We start from the raw sequence: 22090 nt of genomic DNA, 5'->3' as shown, positions 1-22090 counted from the left end.
TGACATTCTAAAAGTAATAATTATTTTATTGGTACTTTACTTAATTCATTTTTAAAACTTATTTAATCAGAAAATCAATCACTGCAACGAAGGAAAATTAACTTACACTAAATTTTCCATCTACTAAAATCGTGACGCAATTGTAGAATAACATTAAGCGAAAATGTTAGCAGAAATTAAGTTATTATGGAATCAGCTACAATAATTAGTTTTAATTTTCTACTTACTGTTGACAGACGCAGAATAACTGCAAGTTTAGTTAATACTTTGATAGAAATTTCTCTTTACGGCTGGTTGCGTTATGTAAAGAGAAAGTTTTAATTGGGAAAACAAGCTTGAACATTTGTTATTTCAAATGTACCGCCAATGCTTAGGATTAGGAAATGGACGTCTTTGAGTTTGAGCGGCTAGCTTCTTTACCGACTGAAGCGGGCCACTTCCTTTTGTATGGCGGACGTTGTGTTCGCTTGATGTGTGAGATAAAGTGAAAAATAGTTTAAGTTTTAAGGAAAATGGTAAATATGTTTATTTAATTTAATTGGGTGCTTTTTAAGAATGTTTTGCTGTACACATTTATTTAATTTTATATAGAACAAAGACGCACTTTCACCAATTTTTGGAAAAATATGCAGCGACCACGTGTCGACGAAATTTTCACATTATTCCTCTCAGTAAACAAAATTATCTTGCTTGAACTGTAAATATATTTCAATTAGATAATGATGATTTGCTTTTGGTCCGTGTTTCTGATCTTTACTGATGTATCTACCATTCAAAAGCGCTGTTTACCCCATTTCTGCATTTACCGTCGCGCGAATGGGATTATTTTTAATTAGAGAGTGCACGTTGTTTTAGTCGTTGGCCGCGGCGCGCCCCTTGGTGAGCGTGTACAATGAAAAGTCGGAAGAGGTAAAGGGAGAGACAGTCGCGTTGCCTGCAGTTTTCAAAGCCCCAATCAGACCCGATGTTGTCAACTTCGTGCACCAACAAATGTCGATGAACCATCGCCAGGCCTATTGCGTTAGCGACAAAGCTGGTGCGTACCATAAAATTACATGTTTCATGGTCTTAATGAACCCCTAAAGGTCACCAGACTTCGGCTGAGTCATGGGGCACTGGCCGTGCCGTGGCGCGTATCCCTCGCGTTCGCGGCGGGGGCACCCATCGCTCTGGTCAGGGTGCTTTCGGGAACATGTGTCGCGGAGGGCGCATGTTTGCTCCCACCAAACCATGGCGCCGTTGGCACAGACGTGTCAACGTCAATCAGCGCCGGTACGCTCTGGCTTCCGCCGTGGCGGCCAGTGGCGTGCCAGCTTTGGTGATGAGCAAGGGACATGTCATCGATCAGATCCCCGAGTTGCCGTTGGTTGTCTCGGACAAGGTCCAAGAACTCAGCAAGACCAAGCAAGCCGTGCAGTTCCTGAGACGCATCAAAGCCTGGGCTGACATCCAAAAGGTATATTAATCCCTTAAAGATTTAGCTTCTTGTGTGTTACGAAATTTTGCGTGATGAGATACCAATCCCAGCGTTCTGAATGCCTTGATTGTAATTTAAAGATGCTGATAGTGGGCATTTTTCAAAACAGTATGAATTTGGTGATGACTAAATTAATTGTTTTGTGTCAATCTGTAATAGGTTTACAAGAGTCAACGCTTCCGCGCTGGCAAAGGTAAGATGCGCAACAGAAGGCGCATCCAACGCAGAGGTCCTTTGGTTGTTTACCACAAGGATCAAGGCTTACGCCGCGCATTCCGCAACATCCCAGGCATTGATCTAATCAGTGTCGAAAAATTGAGCCTTTTGAAGTTGGCTCCTGGTGGTCACGTTGGGCGTTTCGTCATCTGGACCGAGTCCGCCTTCCAGAGACTTGACAAGCTCTTTGGAAGCTGGAAGACCGCTTCTGCGGAGAAGAAGGGTTACAACTTGCCCCAACCCAAAATGGCTAATACCGATTTAGCCCGTCTTCTCAAAGCTGATGAAATTAAGAAGGTTTTGCGCGCGCCTCAGTACGTTATTTTTATTTTTAAAATAAATTATTATTTTATGATGAAACTCGAAAGAGCACTGGGTTATGATAATCCATGATTACCTGTTGACACCTGACTTACACACTATTACTGCTCTGTCATCTTTATGGAAATTATTCTCTTGACAAATAATTTCTATTGCAGGAAGAAGGTCGTTCGTCGTGTACGTCGCCTCAATCCACTGTCTAACACTAGGGCCCTTCTGCGTCTCAATCCGTACGCCGCAGTTTTGAAACGCGAGGCCATTTTGTCGTCTCAAAAACGTCAAATGGGTAGAGATGAATTGTTGGCCAAAAAGAGGAAAGTGAGTACATATTGCAATTGAATATCTACGAGTTTTATCAAGATTCATGATGAAAAACACTTTTCCTTGGTCTGTGTTTATGATACACTAATGATTCTCCTGAAATGTTCTGACTGAATTATTTCTAAAAATTTTTTTGGAAATAGTTGTCAAATGGTAATAAATGTTTTTGTTCTTTTTTTCAGATAACTCTTCCCGATACTGCACCGGCAATAAGGTCTGCAAAATTGCAGGCAAGAAGGAGACAAGCCATCCTGAAGTCGAAGGCTGGCACAAAGAAAGTAAAGAAAGCTCCTGCTAAAAAATAATGGGATTAGTATAGTTCTTATATAATTTTATATTTGGACTACAATAATCCTGGTGTATTTGTAATTAAAAATAAAAAAGTTATGGATAAAATTAGTGTTTTGTCTAACTTTGATTTTATTTCACAGCGACTAGAGCGGTAACTTTGTTTTTCAGCGATGTAAATTGAAATGAAGTGTTACGTTTTGGGTGTCCCATTTTATCTTAAAAAAAATGAAAATGTGTACGTGGACTTTTACTTTCAGATTAGTATTTTTTTTTGCAGCTGAAGTAGCACGGTACATTTTGGCCCAATGACAAATTTTATTTTAAGGAGATGAACTGTAAATGAGAATACACGTTCCAAACTAGCTGAGCTGATGAGTAAGTAATTTTTATTAAGAGAGCTGACTTAATTACTATTATTATGTTGCCGTTTTTATGACAAATGTAAAAAAAGTTTTGTTTCGTAGGAAAAAGCTTTTCGGCGTGTTCATTGTCTTAATTCGTGCGTGCCCCTTTTCCGAGTTTCAGCTCATACAACTACATTGTAGGGCTCAACTGTCTCCAAAAGAAAGAAAGTGAGTATTTGAATTGAACGTGGAGCGCTCATTCGCACTTAGTTTTTAAAATTAAATGTCAAAAATGAAATTAAATCTACCTATCATTTTATGATGAAAGTTTTATTAGAGCATTGGGTTATGATAATCCCTGATTACCTGTTGACACCTGACTGACTTACTATTACCGCTCTGTCATCTTTATGAAAATTGTTCTCTTGACAAATAATTTGTATTGCAGAAAGAAAGTCGTTCGTCGTATGCGCCGCTTCAATCCACTGTCTAACACTAGGACCCTTCTGCGTCTCAATCCGTACGCCGCAGTTTTGAAACGCGAGGCCATTTTGTCGCCTCAAAAACGTCAAATGGATAGAGATGAAATGTTGGCCAAAAAGAGGAAAGTGAGTACATATTGCAATTGAATATCTACGAGTTTTATTTAGATTCATGATGAAAAACACTTTTCCTTGGTCTGTGTTTATGATACACTAATGATTCTCCTGAAATGTTCTGACTGAATTATTTCTAAAAAAAATTTTGGAAATAGTTGTCAAATGGTAATAAATGTTTTTGTTCTTTTTTTTTCAGATAACTCTTCCCGATACTGCACCGGCAATAAGGTCTGCAAAATTGCAGGGCCTTCCTGCATCTCGATCCTTATTCTGGAGTTTTCAAGCAAGAGGCCATTTTGTCATCTCAAAAATGTCGTCAGCAGAGATGAAATTGCAGCCAAGAAGAGGAAAGTGAGTATTGCAATTATAAATATGTACATATCTACGAGTTTTATCTAGATTCATGATGAAAAAACTTTTCCTTGGTCTGTGTTTATGATACAATAATGATTCTCCTGAAAAGTTCTGACTGAATTATTTCTAAAAATTTTTTTGGAAATAGTTGTCATATGGTAATAAATGTTTTTGTTCTTTTTTTCAGATAACTCTTCCCAATGCTGTACCGATAATAAGGTCTGCAAAATTGCAGACAAGAAGGAACAAGCCATCGTGAAGTCTAAAGCCGAGACAAAGGGTTTCAGTTCATGCAGCTAGGTAGTAGGGATGAAATGTGTCCAAGAAGAAAAAAGTAAGTATTTGAATTAAATATGGAGAGCTCATTCCAGCTAGTTCATTTTTTATTATGCTAAATTTTATTTGAAGATAAATATGTATCGGGTACCTTCATCAGTTACTAACACCGATTCTTCTACGTGTCGAATTATTAATATATAACTAATTAATAGTTTTAATTTTACTAATGATTTTTTTTTCAAAGCGCTGATGACAAAATTTATGTAATACCTGTTCACGTTGGGAAGAACAGCTGTGGTACAAATGACTGACCTGTTACTATGACAACTCATATGAAAGTTAATGCCAAATGTGTGAGATTTGCATCACTAATGTTCAATCCAACGTGAACAGGTATTAACAAATATAGAAATGTCACCAATATTTACTAAAATCGTGACAAATTCATTTCAGATGACTAAAATTCCACACCTGCTGAAAGGAAAAAAAGCGTAACTTGTGCAACGGAATAAAATGGAGGATAAGAAAAACTATGTTATAACGACCAGAAAAACGACGGAGCATCGTTGGAAACTACAGTAATCTATTGTTTTAATAAGTACATGAAATAAAAAATAAAAGCAGTTATAATTAAATTTTGTTTTTACGAGTATGTGACCTTCCAATCTCTTCTTACATGGGAAAAACATCAAGAACATTCGGTGATATACTGGGTCGCGGGTTCGATTTCGACCCAGGGCGAAATTAAAAAAAAAGGCTATATTCTATCTCGTGCTCTGATTCTACTTTGAACACCCCAGGAACACAATATTTAAGATTAGGGCACTTCAACAATTGTTAAACATTTTAGATAATTATGTATCTAATTACTAATTATGTACCTCAAAAAAAGCAAGTTTAATTATTATTTCATTAAAATTTCATTAGAAATAGCTCTCTGGTTAATATAGTTTGGCACATTTTTATAGGTATTTCTATTGGAGTACATAATACCTATTTCATTTGTTTCAATTTTCTGAGCCATGTCATCTACCATCATTCTGGCCATACTTGGCAATTTTTAACATAATATGTAACGGGTGTTTTTTTAAATTGGCGTTGAAGAGTCGATTGTGAATGCGCTATAACGGATCACGGATCAGCCGTTTAAATCTTACGCTTTTGCACGAGTGGTGCTTTCTGAATCGACTCCAACGCCAACTTCGACGCCCAATTTAAAAAAAAAACCTTTATTTATTTATACAAATTGCAACAGGATATGATAAATACTGATACGTATTTAGATTAAAGAAATCAGATAAAGCTGTTTTTAATTAACATGTGTTGCTGATGTGCATTTTTGATTAGATTAGATTTTATAATCTGATCTTTTAATGTAATTAGCTTTTATTTATCGCTGATTTTTGATTTGACAAAGGAAAATTTAGAAATTGCAATAATTCGTAAAATGTAGGTACAACGTGTCTCAGAAATAAGTACCTACATTAATTTTAACTGGTAATAGAACACGTTAATAAAAACAATATGTTTGATTTTTTTTCCTAAACCTTAAAGTTATCAAATTAAATTATTGAAAGATTTGGCAGAAATTTCGTTACCCGCCTATGGGGATTATTTGCTTCGCCGATGCCGATGGATAAGCCAAGAAGAAAAAACAAATGCAAGAAAACTTTCAATTGTTTTTTGCTAACTAGTGCACAGCGGCTAACTGCTGCTCCGTAACTGTGACCTACTCGTAAAGGGTGTTTTTTTAAATTTGGCGTCGAAGTAGGCGTTGGAGAGTCGATTGAGATCGCACCACTCATGTAAAAGCGTAAGATTTAAACAGCTGATCCGTGATCCGTAACCTGTATAGTGCGTTCACAATCGACACTTCAACGCCTACTTCGACGCCAAATTTAAAAAAACACCCGTGAAAAAAGAGAATCATATGGTAGATATTAAATGAAAACAATTTTAATAATAAATATTTTAAACTGAATCAATACCTAAGATAATGACAAAATGTCTACTAAAATTAGTGTATTAATCCGTAAAAATTCTCATGAAGTAATCAGAGTAATCACTAATCATTATTCAAAGTGACCGCTCTTATTATCAATAAGTACACAAAGGCGCCGACGACGAAATTATTTTTCCACTCTTTCCAACATACCCCTGTTATTGCGAATTGTGGTAGCATTTTCCACCCGATCTCTTAAAACTTCAGTTGTATCGGTTGGGATCGAATATACCTACCTACCAAGTCCTTCAATCCTTCATGTACCCCCACAAGAAGAAATCCACGGAAATTTTCTGGGTTCGAAGAGCACTCTCGCACGCTTCACCATACACTACACAATATCTATGTATTCACTATTCAAAAATAAACGCACCATTTTCACAAAATTTTTAGCTCAAATCACGTAAACACCTGCCTTGTGGAGTCGGATAAAACTAACTAAAAATTGAATCCTCTGGTCTCTACTTCGACAGCAGAACGAAAAAACTTTATTCTAAAAACACAATGTTTTGTGCTGATTTTACAAAAACTACTATTTCACGGTCACTGTCATTTGGTCACATAACTAGAAAATAAACAGCTCGTTAATTTATGGGGGAGTAAAATACCGAAATGAAAATTATATTTCGAAAAAATTGTACATAACAATTTTGTAATTTTGTTGTTCTTGATGAGATCTGTCATTGGTTAAAATTAATGTACTTATTTCTGAGACATGTTGTATATTGTACCTGCGATGTACCTACATAAAATAATACATTCTAAGGAAGTTATCATTTCTTCTGAGGAAATATCACTACTGCAAAGGGTCAAAAAATTTTCTTTCTTAAAATTAGAGCGTCAGAGTAAGCTACCAGCATTGGGTTGTACCAAACAGTTTATTTTTTCTTCGCTGGTTATATCTTGTTTTTACGAATTTCTGAAGAACTGATTTCGGTAGTGATCCTGAGGAAGTCGTCCCCAAAAATATCATCGAAGAGGCATCAGTGGATTTATTACCAAAGGAAGTGTTAAATGCAACATGATTTGTTCTAAAACTGGAAGACGGACAGAAATGCAAACAAAAATCTTGCACAATTGATATTAATCAATAAACTATGACTTTTCTGATTAATTTGATTAGTATTTTTAAGATTGAAAAATGATAGGCAAAAAAAATGATAAAAATACCGTCAAGTAGGTACGTAGATTAGGTACCATATAAATACGAAAAGTTTTCCTTCTCTTTTATAAACAAGTTGACAATGAAGTCTATAACTGTCGCATTTCTTTTAGTCCTTGGCGCCGTCATCTACCAAAACGGTAAGGCAATTATTATTATTATTATTATTATTATTATTGTGAACTGCACTCCCGTATATTAATTAATTTGTAGTTGATGGAGTGACTCAATGCTACCAGTGCGGCTTGATTGATTGCAGTGATCGAGACATTTTAACGTGCGAAGATCCAGATTCACTTTGCGTTTCCAATACTTTCATGGGCGTCGGTAATGTAATATTTATTTTGGAATTTCAGTCAGTATTAATGAATTCATTTTCAGTTGGACAAATTCATCAGAAAACATGCGTAAACTCAAGTAGCATCAGTTCTTGGCAAAATGATCTTTGTCCACATTACAATTCAGGTGGAGGAAGCTGTTACCTGTGCGACACCGATTTGTGTAATTTGTTGGATTAATTTTCTTTTAAGAGAACATGTTACGTTTTTTCATTGAATAAATACACATATACAAGAAATCTGATTTCCTTTTTCTTTATGTTGTTTTTAAGAAATGTTTTTCAAGAAGATCTTATTATAAACTTCAGTCAATTTTACTTTACAAAAATGCAATTTATATTAATTTGGAACAATAACAGATATTATGAAACAAATCTATGTACCTATTTGACATAAAAAAATGAAACAAAAAAGTGTCCATTTTTTTTTATCATTATCAGAAAGTTATGATACAAACCAATAGAATATTACATATTAAATTGTGTCAGTAATAACTAACTCATAATTTATGTCGGTTTTATTGCTCAATTATTTTTTGTATTATATCTAGCTATCATGCTTTGATAAGTCCAAACTTAACGAGTTAAAAGTCAATGATTATCATTACGATTAAATTGTAACGATAATTTAAAAATAATAAAATTCAGAGTAATCAATTTCTTTGTGTGCCTGTGACAGTTTTTGGGGTGATTCTTTTTTTATTTCACTTTTATTCTTTCTCATAGCCATTTGGTGTAATTACGGCAACTGCAAAAGTAATTTAATAACATTTAATAGTTAATGTCAAGGTATGAATAATTTATTCAGCAATTTATTAACTTACAACGATCGCATTTTATTAAAGAGTTAGAAATCTTCTTAACTGTACTTCAAAGCTTCGTGAGTAACCACTATTAAAAAAATGTTCTACTACGCACTACACACAATTTTTTTTTTTCTAATAAATTAATAAACAATTGTAACCATAACTAAAATTATTCTGAAGCCTCTGTTGGAGCGTTAATTCTATCGAACACATTTTCTATTTCACACCTGAGCTCGTCTGAGATTTCAAAGTTGTACTGTGGCTCAACAATGATAGGTCTTTTGGCAAATCTTGACCACCTCGAAGCTTTCCGATTTCTATTAATTTTCTGAATAATTTCGAATTCATCAGCTGAGTTGAGTTTGCACATTCGCGTATCCAGTTTTCTCAAACTGGTGTTGTACCTCAAACCTTGTAGTATAATTTTTCCCATTTCCTGCAACCATATCTTACTACGCACAAATATAATAAATGACGACGAACATCAAGTGAGACAAGCTGTTTGTAGTTTTCGTTTAATAATCTGTATTTTTAATTTTGTAGAATATAAAACGCCAGGTAGATGAGTGCTTTGTAATTAGTTAAAATTATGGTTATTATCTACACGTGAGATGAGAATTTTGCATTAATATGACCACAGCTCTTCTATCTTGGGGCAATTTAAATTATAATAAATTATCATTTACTAGATCTAATTAAAAATCTCTGTCTCAGCTGATTTACGTATTTATACCTATGAATTCCCAGTTGGAAAGCCCTCTCACTCTCAAGGCACTCATCACATCCGCTTTGTGCATTCTTTAAAAAACATAATTACCTCTCCTAGTGAATTATTACTCAAATCTAGATGCTCCAAACTAGAATTATGTTCGATCATTTTTCCAATGGAAGGGATGTGCCCCAAACTGCATCCGCCCAAGTAGAGCTTTTTCATTTTTCGAGCCCCCATGGTTAGCGGTTGCATCAACAAATTAATTCCATTTTCACCAATTGCGTTCAGTTTTAAATCGATGCTTCTCAGGTTGCAAATCTTGTGACAAATAGCGTAACACAAAGCTTCTATTCCTTTAGTTCCTACAAATTACAATATGTTTAGAAGGTAATTTTTATATAAAGCAATAGACCTATTTTGTTGTTGGCCAGGATTAAATCAGTTACGGGATTCAGCAAACAAAATTTGCTTAGAGCTACTGCCCCACCATCTCCAATGCGACAGTGAGAAAAATCAATTACTTCCAATTCGTCATGTTTCAAGAGGGATTTTAGTATAATTGCAGCTTTTTCGTCGTCAACGTCTGAGTTTCGCAACCTGGAATGTACCTATCTAGTTATCAGTGGATGCTTCATGTAAAAATGCGGCACCTAAAAGTGGTTAATTTGCATTTTTCTAACCCTTTAGCCAACAGTTTTATGTCGTGAAGAGATACTTTTAAGATGTCCCAGGTGAATTTTTCTCCGACGTATGTCTAATTAAATTTAACGGTCAGTTAAAATTAATGAAGATATCCTACTATTAAATTTAATTCCAGTTAACTTATTTAACACAATTAAGTAGAGAATAAAATTCAGCATGCTACAAAGTTTTTGCTTTTATAATATTAATTATTTTTTAAATGTGTTTGCTGTGATGATTTGTCATAATTTCAGTGTATTTTAATTATTTAATACTCATTCTGAAAGCACATTAAATATTTGCGTTATTCTTTCGGAACTAATTATATGATCCAATCGTGTTATCCTTGGTTTTTTTAATAATGTTAAACATGCACTCTTTTGATTGTTTGGATGTTTTATCATCTCTAATATCTACAACGAAGCCCTTTCACTTTAATGATGTTCAATATCAGTTTTTTTTAATTTGTTTAAATTTGGTACAAATTTAGAGAATTTTTTAACAACTAAAAAGTTAAGGACGTTTGATACAGAATAATTGACAAAAATTGAAAATTGTCATTTTATTGTAACTGCAGCAAAATAAAATAAATGAGTGCATGTCCGATTTTTTTTTTTGATCCGCTTGAAGATAAAATAATGTAGGTATATCATTAAGAGTAGAAGTGAGTCTTTTTGTGCTTTGCCCAGTTGTCGATCTCGCCTTCGTTTCGGTCTTCAATCTCTGGGCTTAGCACAAAAAGACTCACTTCTACTCTTAATAATATACAGGGTGTTTCTGAAATAAGTACATTAATTTTAACTGGTAATAGAACTTATCAAAAGGAACAACTTTTCTCTCTGCCATTTTGGCGAAAAACGTTGCGTAGTGGCTTAAAAAAATAGGAAAGATTTTCCTAAAACCGTTCATATCTCCAAAACTAAGCTACCTAAAAACGTGAAACAACCAGATTCTTACGAAGTGGATTTTTTGCTATACGGGTAGATTTCTTTGAATTTCGATTTCTGCGTTAAAACACGTTTTCTGGATGAAAATGGACGTTTTTTTCATATTAGCGCTGATCTCAATTAGCCATTGCAGTATTTAGTGGCGTAGGGCTATTTTAGTGAAAAATCTCTCCAATTTTTTTTTGGAATTAAACATCGTTTTTCGGCAAAATGGTAGATAGAAAAGTTGTTCTTTTTGACGAGTTCTATTACCAGTTAAAATTAATGTACTTATTTCTGTTACACGTTGTATGTAATCTACTATTTTGTGAAAAAAAAATCTTGTAAAATTTAGTAGCTGATATGGTTCCTTGTCTTGTTAATGTAATTAATCTAACAATAGAAGGATTTTGAATGGAATGTTTTAGTTTTCTAGTGTATTTTAAACTTCTTGGTGATTTAGTATTGAACTAAAAATTTTTATTAATCACGTGACCTCGACAAATATCTCAGAATAATATTTTCGTCTTGAAATTTAAAGAATAAAAAAAGATTCCACAATTTACGGAGTAGAATCGTGTTTGGGATAACATTATTTTAAAGGATAATTGATTCTGTACTACTTATTTCACGGTATAAAATTTTAACAGTATTTTAACCACAAATTTTTTGGTGAGATACAGATTTCTTCAGTTATTTTATTACTTATTTTAACATTGGCGCTAAGTCAAAGAAATTGTAATTTTAAACAATTCCCCTTATTTGTGCTTCGATTAGAAAAGTTCCGAGAAGAAACCGAAGAATTTAAGAAACTGCTTCGATTTAAATTTATAATTGGAATAATTTATTAAATACGAATATTGTTTATACCTGCTTAAAACAAATAGATAATTCAGATAAATTTTCTAAGCCAGTTATAATTGCGTTGAGTGGAATGCGGCTCGGGGAATTTTCTGAGCACTGTAGTTCCCTTATATCCAAAATTTTTACGTAAATGCCGCACAAATCAGACAGTTCTTTTATCTGCAATTTACGATTAATAAAAATCAACCGCAACGGTCACTGATACCTTTTCAGCATCATAATCTTCGGGTTTTAGCTTCTCCAAATAATCTCTCAAATGCATTTCAAGAAAACATTCCTTCCAGTTTCTTTGGTTGGGATTTTGTTGCTGTAGGCTCGATTTTTTAGATCTGGGGCTAGCCACACTGTTGGCAGTGCTGCTTTTTCTGCTTCCATTGTTCACTCTCACGATCTCATTAATTTGGACATCCGTGGAAACATTTTCTGGAATTAATTTGGGCCACTTTTTCAGGTAGCATCTTTTCCAGTAAATGTCGTCATTGATCCGCGGAATTGTTAAATTTTGTGGCAAGTCTGTCGATAAAATGTTGAGCAGAAAGCAGCGGTCTATTGTTAAGGCGATTTCCTCCAATATTGGATTTGCTGAAAGATAAATAAAAGTCATACATGTGTGGTTTCATTTCAGTTTTTACCTTCCCAATTACTAGCTATAGCTTCTAAGCAAATTTCTTGTAAACTCTTTGGAATATCTTGGTCCCAATCGGAGAGATTGTCACTTTGCAGCGCATTTTCCACATTTCTGTTAACATCATGGTAATTAAAAGTTTTTAAAGTATTTGGATTAATCGTAACAGGGATACGCATTATTCCACAGAACTGGTAAACTTATCGATCAAACCGATTGGTCCTGTTTGCGTTGCTACTGTATTAAATAACAAAAACGAGCAATCCTTTTTCCGAGAATTTTCTTTATGACGCCTACAGTTTTGCTACCTAATTAGTGTTTCAATGTAAATGAAGCAAAGTGGTCACATTTAAATATGCGACAAGATCCGTGATTGAGTTTTATTTAGCTAATAAGGAATGTTTAAATTAACTTATTTTTCTGAGATAACTAGTTCAAACAAAAAAAAACTGGTAACAGTTATTTAGTCATAATTCTTAATATGATACAGATCCTTAGTCTTACTAGGATATAACAGCCTTCACATTAAATTTATTCTTATTGTTTAGTAGATTATTAATTTGTTGACCTAACGCGGACTTTCCCGATGACTAACGTGATAAATAAATTCAGAATGCTTGTTGCAGTTATTTGTACTTCAAGACCCGTTCCCAAATAAAGAAAATCTTTGTTGAAAGGTCATACTGACATGACAGACTGGTGATGCTGGAGAACAGTGGCGTAGGTGAATGCAAAATTTTCAAAGATTAATACGCCTCCAAGTTAGAACTTTTCAAAACTTTTTAAAGGAATTTGAAAGAATGAAATTATTTTTGTAATCAAAATCGACTATTTTAATCTGTCATTATCGGGTTATTAGTTATTGTTATAAAATTTGACATAGTAATGTTAAATAATTAATGTTAGAATTTGAAAACATATTTTTTTATTTTACAGTTTCGCAACGTTTTCAACTGTAACGATAAAACTAAAAAAGAAAGAATGAACTTCGTAGTAATGATTTATTTCAATGTTTAAAACAGTTCATCTCGAGGGTTTTGTAAAAACAAATCCGAGAAATAATTTAAATTAGTAAACAAGTGTGTAAAGTAGTACTTTTTTCACGAATGGGAAGTTTGACCGCACGTGCCGCAGGTGAGTGCGGCAATCCCATGAGTGAATGACTTCCATACAGTATTTTTTCTACGACTGGCTGCAGTTAAAAAAACAATCAATTCAAACGAAAAACGAAAGCATAAATCGTGAGGCAACTTCAATTGTTCTCAATGCACTCTTATGATTCAGCTACTTCGATGCATAATGCCGGAGTGCAATAATGACACGCTACCGATTTTTTTTTTGCTTTACACACTAAACATAGTGATGTTTAGCCCAGTTTTTTTAAACAGTCGTAGAAACACATATTTCCAGCTTCCTTTTACCTATTTTTTAATGAGATATCTCATTTGTGAATAATTGCTTCAGAAAGATCAAACTTCTCATCAATTTAAGGTTTAACTTCATAATATGTAATTGAATAAAGTCAAAAAATATATATATATTTTAATTTACTAACAGTCTTCATTTATTAAGATATTATGATTAAAATTTATACTCGTTACAAAATTAAACTAGAAATTTCTTAATAATAATTATAACATGTAGTGGTTTGCAATATTTAAGAGGCTAAATTTACGCGCATTCACCCAGCTCCCAGCGTCATATTTATAGGATATCATTTTTTGAAAAAATCATAGTGTCATTTTCATTTTGGAGAACGCCATCTTCTTCTAAATGTCTCAAGTAATGATCTATAAAAATTGTGCAAACATTTTCAGAAAAAAAAACCTGGCGTTAACTGGTTAAAACATCATACTTCAGTTAAGAAGTTTAAGAAGATTAAAATTACAACTCCAGATTTTTATGTCTTGAATAATTTGAATATCTAATAACAGCTTAGATTAGAAATAACGGTTAAATATTATGGTAATTTAATTTTTTGATACTTAAAGTCTATATCTCATTTATTGATGGATGTTGGAAGATAAGACTTCCCATTAATGTAAGGCAAATTCTAAAAATAATACTTAGTACTCAGTAATACTCAGTTACGAGTACCTAGCGAATATTTTTTTGGATATTTAAAACTTTGTTTCTCACTTATCGTTGATTCTAATCAGAACAAACTTAAGTTTTTGGAATTTTACCTGTTGAATAAATTGACTTGTAAAAGCTTTAGGACTTGCAATAACAAAATTGAGAATAAACATTAAAATTTTCCTTTTAAAAACTTATTGTTCGATTATGTAATAAAAAAACCCAACATTAAATATTTAAATTTACCAATTCAATCTAATACCGGATGATCAAAAAGGACTGTTTGACTTGGCAATACAATTAAGAGCATTTTGTTATTCGGCTGTTTGCAAAACTGCAACCGGATACGTCGACAGATATTTGATCTGAAATCAACAGCGACAGAATTGTAGGTTATGTATGTATAAAAATCACGATAAAAATCAACGATACAAAGAAACATATATTTAACAGCAAAGAAACAACTTGAACTGTCAACTGTCAGTGTGAAGTCCTCAACAACCAGAGGTTACTCCAGTTATACCATTTAAAAGTAAAAATCAGTACTACCAACGCAAACAGTCATTTTTGATCACGCTGTATTTATAATGAATTTTTTATGTTACTAATATAAGTTTTTTTGTTGTCATATTTGTCCACAACCATTTTGAATCATCCAAAATTGTCATTACATCAAATACTGAAAAATTCTAAAAATTATTTTTCATTAATCTTAAACTTGGGAGGAAAAATTCAGAAAAGTTATTGCAAGGATTTTTTACATTTTTATAAACATTTTTGCTGAAAACCATTATTGCTAAAAATAAAACGATCAAATCTGTAATTTCTTTTTAAAATTTTCTATAAATTTATATTTTAAAAACAATTCAGTTGATATTTCCTTTTAAGAATACTACATTATTGTCAAAATGTCATGAAAAAGCAAATTAATCTCGAGGAGTTTTTGATTTTAAAATTAAATTTAAAACGTTTAACAATCATTTTTAAGAAAACTGAAGATTACGAAGAGTTCAAAATCGGCAAATAAAATTTAAATCTTAGTTTAACGAAAATTAGGAAGTAACAAAAATTAAAACACATTATCTTGCAATTTTTTATTTCATCTTGGTGTACTATCCAAAAGTCGTTGATAATTAGAGAAAAAAAAAACACTTGTCATTAAACTATGGTAATGTCAACAACAGTGACTATTTTCTGTATAAAAGTTGTTGTTTCAATTTAAACGATCGTTAAGTTTTTAATATTTTGTAACGCCGCTGGCTGTAACTTAATTAGTTTTAAATTTACCCATTTGACGAAATATTTCACATCATTGACGAAAATTGTCAAACCGCACAATTAACCTTCGAACCATCGAACATTAGGTTTTTCAATAGAACATATTTTAGGATGTAATGTAATGTCTTGGTGGGGAATTTATGTCATTATAAAAATTACCTCGATCCGGGAAAAGCTTCGGCCGTAATTTATCCTGAAATCAAATCTAATTATTATTAACTATCGAAATGAAAAATTCCACGACCTGTGTCATTACTCATTAGTTATTACATAATAAGATGTACAATATTGTAAACAACTTGTCTTGTTAGCCGTAAAACCATCCAATTAATCAAAGGAATGCCGTTTTAGTAAAATTAATGACTTAATACTATTTTTAGCGACAGAATCCTGAAAAAATAACCTCTGATTATGGATCAATCGAGTGCATTAGTCATTTTCCGCGTGGGCATCTATTCTAATGATTGTAAATTTATGCAAAACTATTGGTCAAATATGAGATTTATTTAACGCTTACACCATCTTTATCTATACATGAATAAATACAACTTGTCAAATTAGCGAATTATTTCCGATTTTTTTATTTGTATTTGCATAGCGAAATTGTAAAATAATCTGGGACTTTCTCTCATGCGTAAAAACTTACCAAGTAAATACAGAGCTGACGCAAAAGACAAAACTAACAAACTTCGATGACCGTATTTCGATAGTAATCCTCATTAAACTCCTTCAACCGTGACAATTAAACAAGTGTAATACCGGTGTATTCGGCGTCAGAAAAAAAGGGATGTTGGAGTTCCCATGACTTCCCAATCAATCTTAAAACCTATTAGAATAACAACAGCACGATTTCGTGTTTGTGATGTTACTTAATATGGTAATAGACAACATTAACAAACATTCATACTTTGATACCATAATGCTAACGCGATGGTAATTAATGGGTAGCGCAAAATCGTAAATATTCCTAAATTATGGGTGTTCACTGAGCAACTGAATGATGCAGATGCTATTGTTGCGATGATTGTAACAACTACCGCACACTTTGCATTGTTTAATAAATCCTGTGAGATACGACATGTCACCATCATTCATTTCAGATTTTTTTACACTAGTGCTACCTAGAAATTGAACTGTATAATTTTTTATGCGATTGCCTCACAGATTTTAGCGACAGAAAGGTTAAGGTGTGTGGGCTTCTCAGTAATGTCCTCTACGTTGCAAGCTTCACCTTGTCCTAATGACAGTCTTTTCGACGAAACTGAAGTAATTTTAGTCATGATCGTACAGGATTCATTTGACACAATTCGCAACTTCTGGCTCTGCAAATAAAAGAAGTGCTTTTTGCTGCCACATTCCAAAGGTTGTTAAACCTCCTTGGTACTGTTAATTACAGTACCTACGAAACTCCTTGGTTAATCAATAACGTCAGTGTGAAGACGGTGATGGAAATCTCAAATTATTCTGAACTTTGCAATACTGAGAAAAACCGAACGCTAAAATGTAATCGAAGAAAAGTATGTGATGGTACGCGGAGATGATTTGCTGGAACATTTTTTTTTGTCATCACGGATTATACTCCGTATACTTTTTACCTACACAAACTCGTTATAATATAAATAGGCGCTGAACGTCTTGGGATCGTAGTCATCTAGAACCTGTAGCTCCGTTTCGTTGTCTCTGATTACACCGGTGTTGACCATGAAACATAAATTTAATTTATTGTTTATCCTAGCTGTAGTGTCAGTCAAGCTGTGTAAGTGAACTTGTGTGAAATTACCATCAAAGTATTGTTTTCAATTAAATCCTTTGCAGCGCAACAACATGACGTTAAAGGGGGTGCCTTTAGTGGAAGTTTCAGTGAGTACTCCCTTCTGCTAAAATCCAAAATTAAATAGAATCCAAAACTTTTTTTTTAATTAAAATGGCACAAAAATATTGTGTGTTTGTTAGAAGCGCCCTGTATATTCTTTCAGGATACACTTGTCAATGTCAACTCATGATTCATTGTTGTTTCCAAATTTGGTAATGAAAAATTGACATAACACGCGACTGTAAACAAAATATTGAGAACAATAGTTAGTTAATAAATATTTTTTCCAGGCTCCTCGTCGTCCTCGTCGCAATCATCTTGTAAGTTTAAGCTGTTTTGTTAATCGACTTTGATAACCAGTTTCCGTTTAGCTTTCAGCAGTTCAAGTTCGGGATCGTTCGCTGCCAGCGGTTCCTTGAATGAAGTTGGTCCTGGATTAAAGGATCTGGTTGGAAAATTGGCTCAATCCGGAGCCACTGCTGGCGCCGGTTCATTGTCTGGTTCTTTGGGTTCGGCTGGCGGCGGAACCGGTTTCGGAGGCAACTTGGGAGGAGCCGGTGCAAAGGGTGGCAGTTTCGCTAGTTCCGGAAGCCAAGCGGCGAGTGGAGGCGGCTTTATCGGTGGCGTAGGTGGGACCGGCTTGAAAGGTGGTAGCGTGGGAAGCGGCGGTGGTGCGAGTGGAAGTTTAGCCAACGCTGGAAGTGGTAGTTTTGGAGGAAGCATCGGAGGCGGATCTGGTAATTGTTTAATAAAAAAGAAAATTCCAATCTTGTCTTGTTTGTTTCGAAGGACTTGGCGGTGCCGGAGGAGCTTCTTGTGGTTTTGGAAATAAAAATTGCGGAGGTAGCTTCGGTGGAGCTGGTTCTAAAAGTGACAGTGTAGGAAGCAGCACCGGAATCAGTGGTGGTTTGGGTGGTTCTGGAAGTGGTGGTTTGGGTGGGTCTGGAAGTGGTGGTTTTGGATCAAGCGGTGGTGTTTCCGGATCTGGTTCTTTTGGTACGACTGGAAGTAGTTTTGGACAAGGTACAACTGGTTCAGTAGGGTCTGGTGGAGCTGGTACTGGTGGAAATATTGGATTTGGATCAGGTTTTGGAACTGGAGGTAATAAAAAATAAAATTAATTTTTATTTAAAACAGTTGTATTTTTTTATTTTTTAAGGTATTGGTGGTGGAGCTGGACCCAGTTGTACCTTCGGGGATAAGAAATGTGCAAGTACAACAAATACAGCCACATCGGGTTCCGTTGGTTCCTCTGATGGTAGTACAATTAAAGAAGTACCTGTTAAAGAAGATCAAGACGAAAGTTCTCGTGGATCAAGTGATAGCAACGTGATTGCTGGTTCTTCCGCTGACAGCTCTGGGGGAACTCCTTCGACAGATAGTCTCACAAAACCATCAGGAGTATATTTACCAGGCGAGTTTCAATCATCTAAGAAAATGTTTTTTAACACTAAATGTTTTACTTATAGGAGGTACTTCTGGAAGTCTTGGAGGAGGATCTCTAAGTGGTTCATTTGGTAGTGGATCATCTGGTAGTACCGGCGGAAGTGTTAGTAACACTGGATCTATATCGGGAGATTCTGTTAAGCCTGTAGGAACTGGCAGTTTTGGCACAGGTTCCGGTTCTACAACTGGGGGTCAAATTGCACCGAGCGTTTCTGGTGGTTTTGGAGGTAGTGCTTCCGGTGGAATAGAATCATCCAGCAGCAAGGGTGAATCCATAAGTAGCACTGGATCTCTATCAGGAATTTCCAATAAACCTGTAGGCACTGGGAGCTTTGGTACAGGTTCCAGTTTAACGACTGGAGGTCAAGTACCATCAACTTATCCCTCTGGATCTCCAAGTTATGTGAAACCAATAGGTAGTGGAGGTTATGGTCCCGGTGCTGGTCCCAGTTTTGTAACTGGAGGTCAGCCGGTACCATCTACATATCCCTCAGGAACGCCAAGTCATGTAAAACCAATAGGTAGTGGAGGCTTTGGTTCTGGTTCTGGCTCTGGTTTCGGAACTGGAGGAGTATTCGCACCAACTACTATTCCATCAGGGAGCAGCGGTCATGTAAAACCAATAGGAAGTGGTATTCATGGACATGTACCCTCTGGTATCGGAGGAATTGGATCTGGAAGTTTTGGAAGTCATGGTACTAGTGGATCAAATAGTTTTGGAAGTGGTAGTGGAAGTTTTGGAGTTCACACTGGGTCTACAGGTGTTCACGGAGGTTCGAAAGGACCTTTTCCGGGGCCTTCTGGAAGCATCCATGACAGCAAACCTGCTTCTTCAGTACCTGCAGTTCCCAGCGCGGGCGGTTCATTCCCATCATCAGGAGCAGGCATCGGCGGAACATACGGAGGTCACGGAGTCGGAACCACTGGCGGTTCTAAAGGTCCATGCTGTAAAGGACCATTTCCAGGACCGAACGGAAGCATTCACGACAGTAAACCAGCATCATCCGTTCCTGCAATTCCTGGGCATCATGGGACTGGACATGTAACAGGAGGTGGTGTATTTGGCACCCATGGAACAAGTGATCATCATGGGACTGGACATGTAACAGAAGGTGGTGTATTTGGCACCCATGGAACAAGTGGTGCATTTGGTTCACACGGATCTACAGGTTCTATTATTGGAGGAGTGAGCCAAAGTGGTGGATCGAAAGGTCCATGTTGCAAAGGACCTTTCCCAGGCCCCAACGGAAGCATTCTCCATAGTGTACCAGCATCTTCCATTCCACAAGTTGGATCTTCTGGAAATAAATATACAGGACCTTTTCCCGGACCTAGTGGAAGTATTAGCAGCAGTATCTCATCGACTCCTGGTATAACATCCACGATCAATACTGGATCTCAATCAACGACACAGTCTGGTGCTAATACACTTTTGACTCCAAAACACCCCGGAGTACCTGGACCTAACAATCACATTTCTTCAGGTAATGGATACGTAACTACTTACTATAATATACCAAAACCGTCAGTAAATTTACACCCACCAGTTGCAAGTGGACCTGTTCCCTCTAAACCTATTGGTTATACCCCCATAAATCCAGATTTCATATTCGTAGGAAAAACCGATCTTGCAACATCTGGTTCACCCGGAGCTGAAACACTAAAAGACCAAACTGACAAAACCGGAGGAACTGGATTTGCAACTGGTAGCGTACTCGTACAGAAAGCTGACGGTACTCAAACCACAGGCAACGATAAACCAGAAGGACCAGGATCAGGTCCTGGAGTAACTGGTGGAATAATTAACGAGAAGATAGACAGCACAGTTGAAACGACCGACAAAAATCAACTTCCAGGAAGTGTTGGATCAGGTCCAGGATTTGCTACTGGAAGTGTAATTGTAGAAAAACCTGGCTCTACACAAGGTTCAGGACAGGATAAGCCTTCAGGATCTTATGGTACTTCCACGGGAAGTTCGTTTTCGACTGGTGGAACTGCACCCAGTCCAGGCTCGATAAGTGGACAAAAGACTTTTGAAACTGGTTATTTCACCAATTCAGGATCTCAACCCCAGTTAAAACCTCTGGGTGGTGGATCTGGATCAAGCATATCTGGTTCTTCCGGTTCTTCAATCTCCGGCAGCGGAAATGGAGGCGGTAGCGGAAACGGAGACGGTAGCGGAAACGGAGACGGTAGCGGTTTCGCTACAGGGAACGTCATTATCCAGAAACCAGACGGTTCTGTTACTGGCGGCAGCGATTTATCCTCCGGTGGTGTATCTGGTAGTACTTCAGGCGGCGGATCGTACGGAGGTAACTTAGGAGGTGCCGGCTCTCACGGTGCTTCTGGAGGTGGATCGTTAGGAGCTGGAGGTGGATCGTTAGGAGCTGAAGGTGGATTGTTAGGAGCTGCAGGTGGACATGCATTTGGTTCATCGGGAAGTACTTCTTTCGGAACTTCAGGAAGTGGCTCATTCGGATTACCCGGTGGATTTGGCGTTGGAATCGGCGCCGGAAACAATCATATTAAAGGCTCAATTGGTGGACTATCTGGAGGTGGATCGTTTGGCAATCTTGCCGGATCGCATAGTGGTTCCGGCGCTTACAGCGGTGCCAATGCTGGAGCGGCATCCTTTGGTGGTGTTAAAGGAGGATCCTTTGGTGGCGGCTACGCTGGTTCAAGCAGCAACGCAGGAGCAGGATTCTCAGGACTGTTGGGAGGGTTGTTTGGAAAACATGGTTTAGGAGGAAATTTGGGGATTTCGGGATCAGGATCGGGATCGGGAGCTTTCGCCAAGTCGGGATCTTTCGCCAAGGCAGGATCTTTTGCCGGTGGTTCGAGTAAGATATTTATAACTTTTTTGCAGCCAAGTACTAAGTGATAAATAATTTCAGGCTTTGCAGGAGCCAGTGCCGGCTCGTATTCAGGACACTATTAGTAATTTAAAATAATTATTTTTAATTTCTTATCTGTGAATATTATTTTTATAAGTATTCTATGCTTCGTATGTGATTTTTTTTAATAAACGTATTGAAAAGTGGATATTTTTTTTTCTATCAACAATAGTCATCTCTGAATTAAAAAGTGAAACAATACAATAAAAAGGTATTTAAAAAAATTGCAACAGTAAGCAGGCTACAAAGAGAACTTGGAACGATTC

At 35.8% G+C, this 22090-nt stretch overlaps 3 protein-coding genes, 2 long non-coding RNA genes and 2 other non-coding genes across 8 annotated transcripts; 6 read left to right on the top strand and 1 right to left on the bottom strand.

Moving 5' to 3' along the window:
• The first annotated feature begins 359 nt into the window (after positions 1 to 359).
• On the top strand, positions 360 to 2731 carry RpL4 (ribosomal protein L4). The gene is made up of 6 exons (XM_069049607.1): positions 360 to 515; positions 856 to 1036; positions 1086 to 1456; positions 1637 to 2007; positions 2173 to 2332; positions 2518 to 2731. Exons 1-6 carry the CDS (start codon positions 513 to 515, stop codon positions 2638 to 2640), a joined length of 1209 nt encoding a protein of 402 aa, XP_068905708.1. The 5' UTR covers positions 360 to 512; the 3' UTR covers positions 2641 to 2731.
• LOC138132365 (small nucleolar RNA SNORD18) lies at positions 2374 to 2449 on the top strand. Its single transcript, XR_011160062.1, has one exon. It is a non-coding gene; the product is annotated as a small nucleolar RNA SNORD18 (small nucleolar RNA).
• A 473-nt stretch (positions 2732 to 3204) lies between the features above and the next one.
• Positions 3205 to 4837, top strand: LOC138132197 (uncharacterized). The gene is made up of 4 exons (XR_011160011.1): positions 3205 to 3578; positions 3766 to 3920; positions 4111 to 4257; positions 4656 to 4837. It is a non-coding gene; the product is annotated as an uncharacterized lncRNA (long non-coding RNA).
• LOC138132364 (small nucleolar RNA SNORD18) lies at positions 3620 to 3695 on the top strand. The gene has a single exon (XR_011160061.1). It is a non-coding gene; the product is annotated as a small nucleolar RNA SNORD18 (small nucleolar RNA).
• Positions 4838 to 7364: 2527 nt separating the features above from the next.
• Positions 7365 to 7943, top strand: LOC138131335 (uncharacterized). The gene is made up of 3 exons (XR_011159765.1): positions 7365 to 7506; positions 7580 to 7693; positions 7748 to 7943. It is a non-coding gene; the product is annotated as an uncharacterized lncRNA (long non-coding RNA).
• Positions 7944 to 8576: 633 nt separating this feature from the next.
• Positions 8577 to 13057, bottom strand: LOC138131441 (dynein regulatory complex subunit 5-like). Its single transcript, XM_069048441.1, has 7 exons — positions 12325 to 13057; positions 11898 to 12274; positions 11699 to 11851; positions 9872 to 9975; positions 9634 to 9818; positions 9327 to 9583; positions 8577 to 8945 (listed from the first exon to the last, which is right to left on the bottom strand). Exons 1-7 carry the CDS (start codon positions 12494 to 12496, stop codon positions 8679 to 8681), a joined length of 1515 nt encoding a protein of 504 aa, XP_068904542.1. The 5' UTR covers positions 12497 to 13057; the 3' UTR covers positions 8577 to 8678.
• Positions 13058 to 17276: 4219 nt separating this feature from the next.
• LOC138130534 (uncharacterized PE-PGRS family protein PE_PGRS54-like) lies at positions 17277 to 21970 on the top strand. 2 transcript variants are annotated; one of them, XM_069047050.1, is made up of 9 exons: positions 17278 to 17427; positions 17487 to 17531; positions 17775 to 17804; positions 17856 to 18221; positions 18274 to 18585; positions 18644 to 18898; positions 18954 to 20414; positions 20547 to 21770; positions 21825 to 21970. In XM_069047050.1, exons 1-9 carry the CDS (start codon positions 17373 to 17375, stop codon positions 21866 to 21868), a joined length of 3792 nt encoding a protein of 1263 aa, XP_068903151.1. In that variant the 5' UTR covers positions 17278 to 17372; the 3' UTR covers positions 21869 to 21970. The 2 variants fall into 2 exon arrangements, with proteins under 2 accessions (XP_068903149.1, XP_068903151.1); XM_069047048.1 differs by having other exon boundaries at positions 17277 to 17427; positions 18954 to 21770.
• Positions 21971 to 22090: the final 120 nt, after the last annotated feature.

The sequence above is a fragment of the Tenebrio molitor genome, chromosome 5 (genome assembly GCF_963966145.1).
Source record: "Tenebrio molitor chromosome 5, icTenMoli1.1, whole genome shotgun sequence".
NCBI classification, from domain to species: domain Eukaryota; kingdom Metazoa; phylum Arthropoda; class Insecta; order Coleoptera; family Tenebrionidae; genus Tenebrio; species Tenebrio molitor.
Note: the sequence above shows the minus strand (reverse complement) of the source record. Positions and strands in the feature narration are given on the sequence as shown.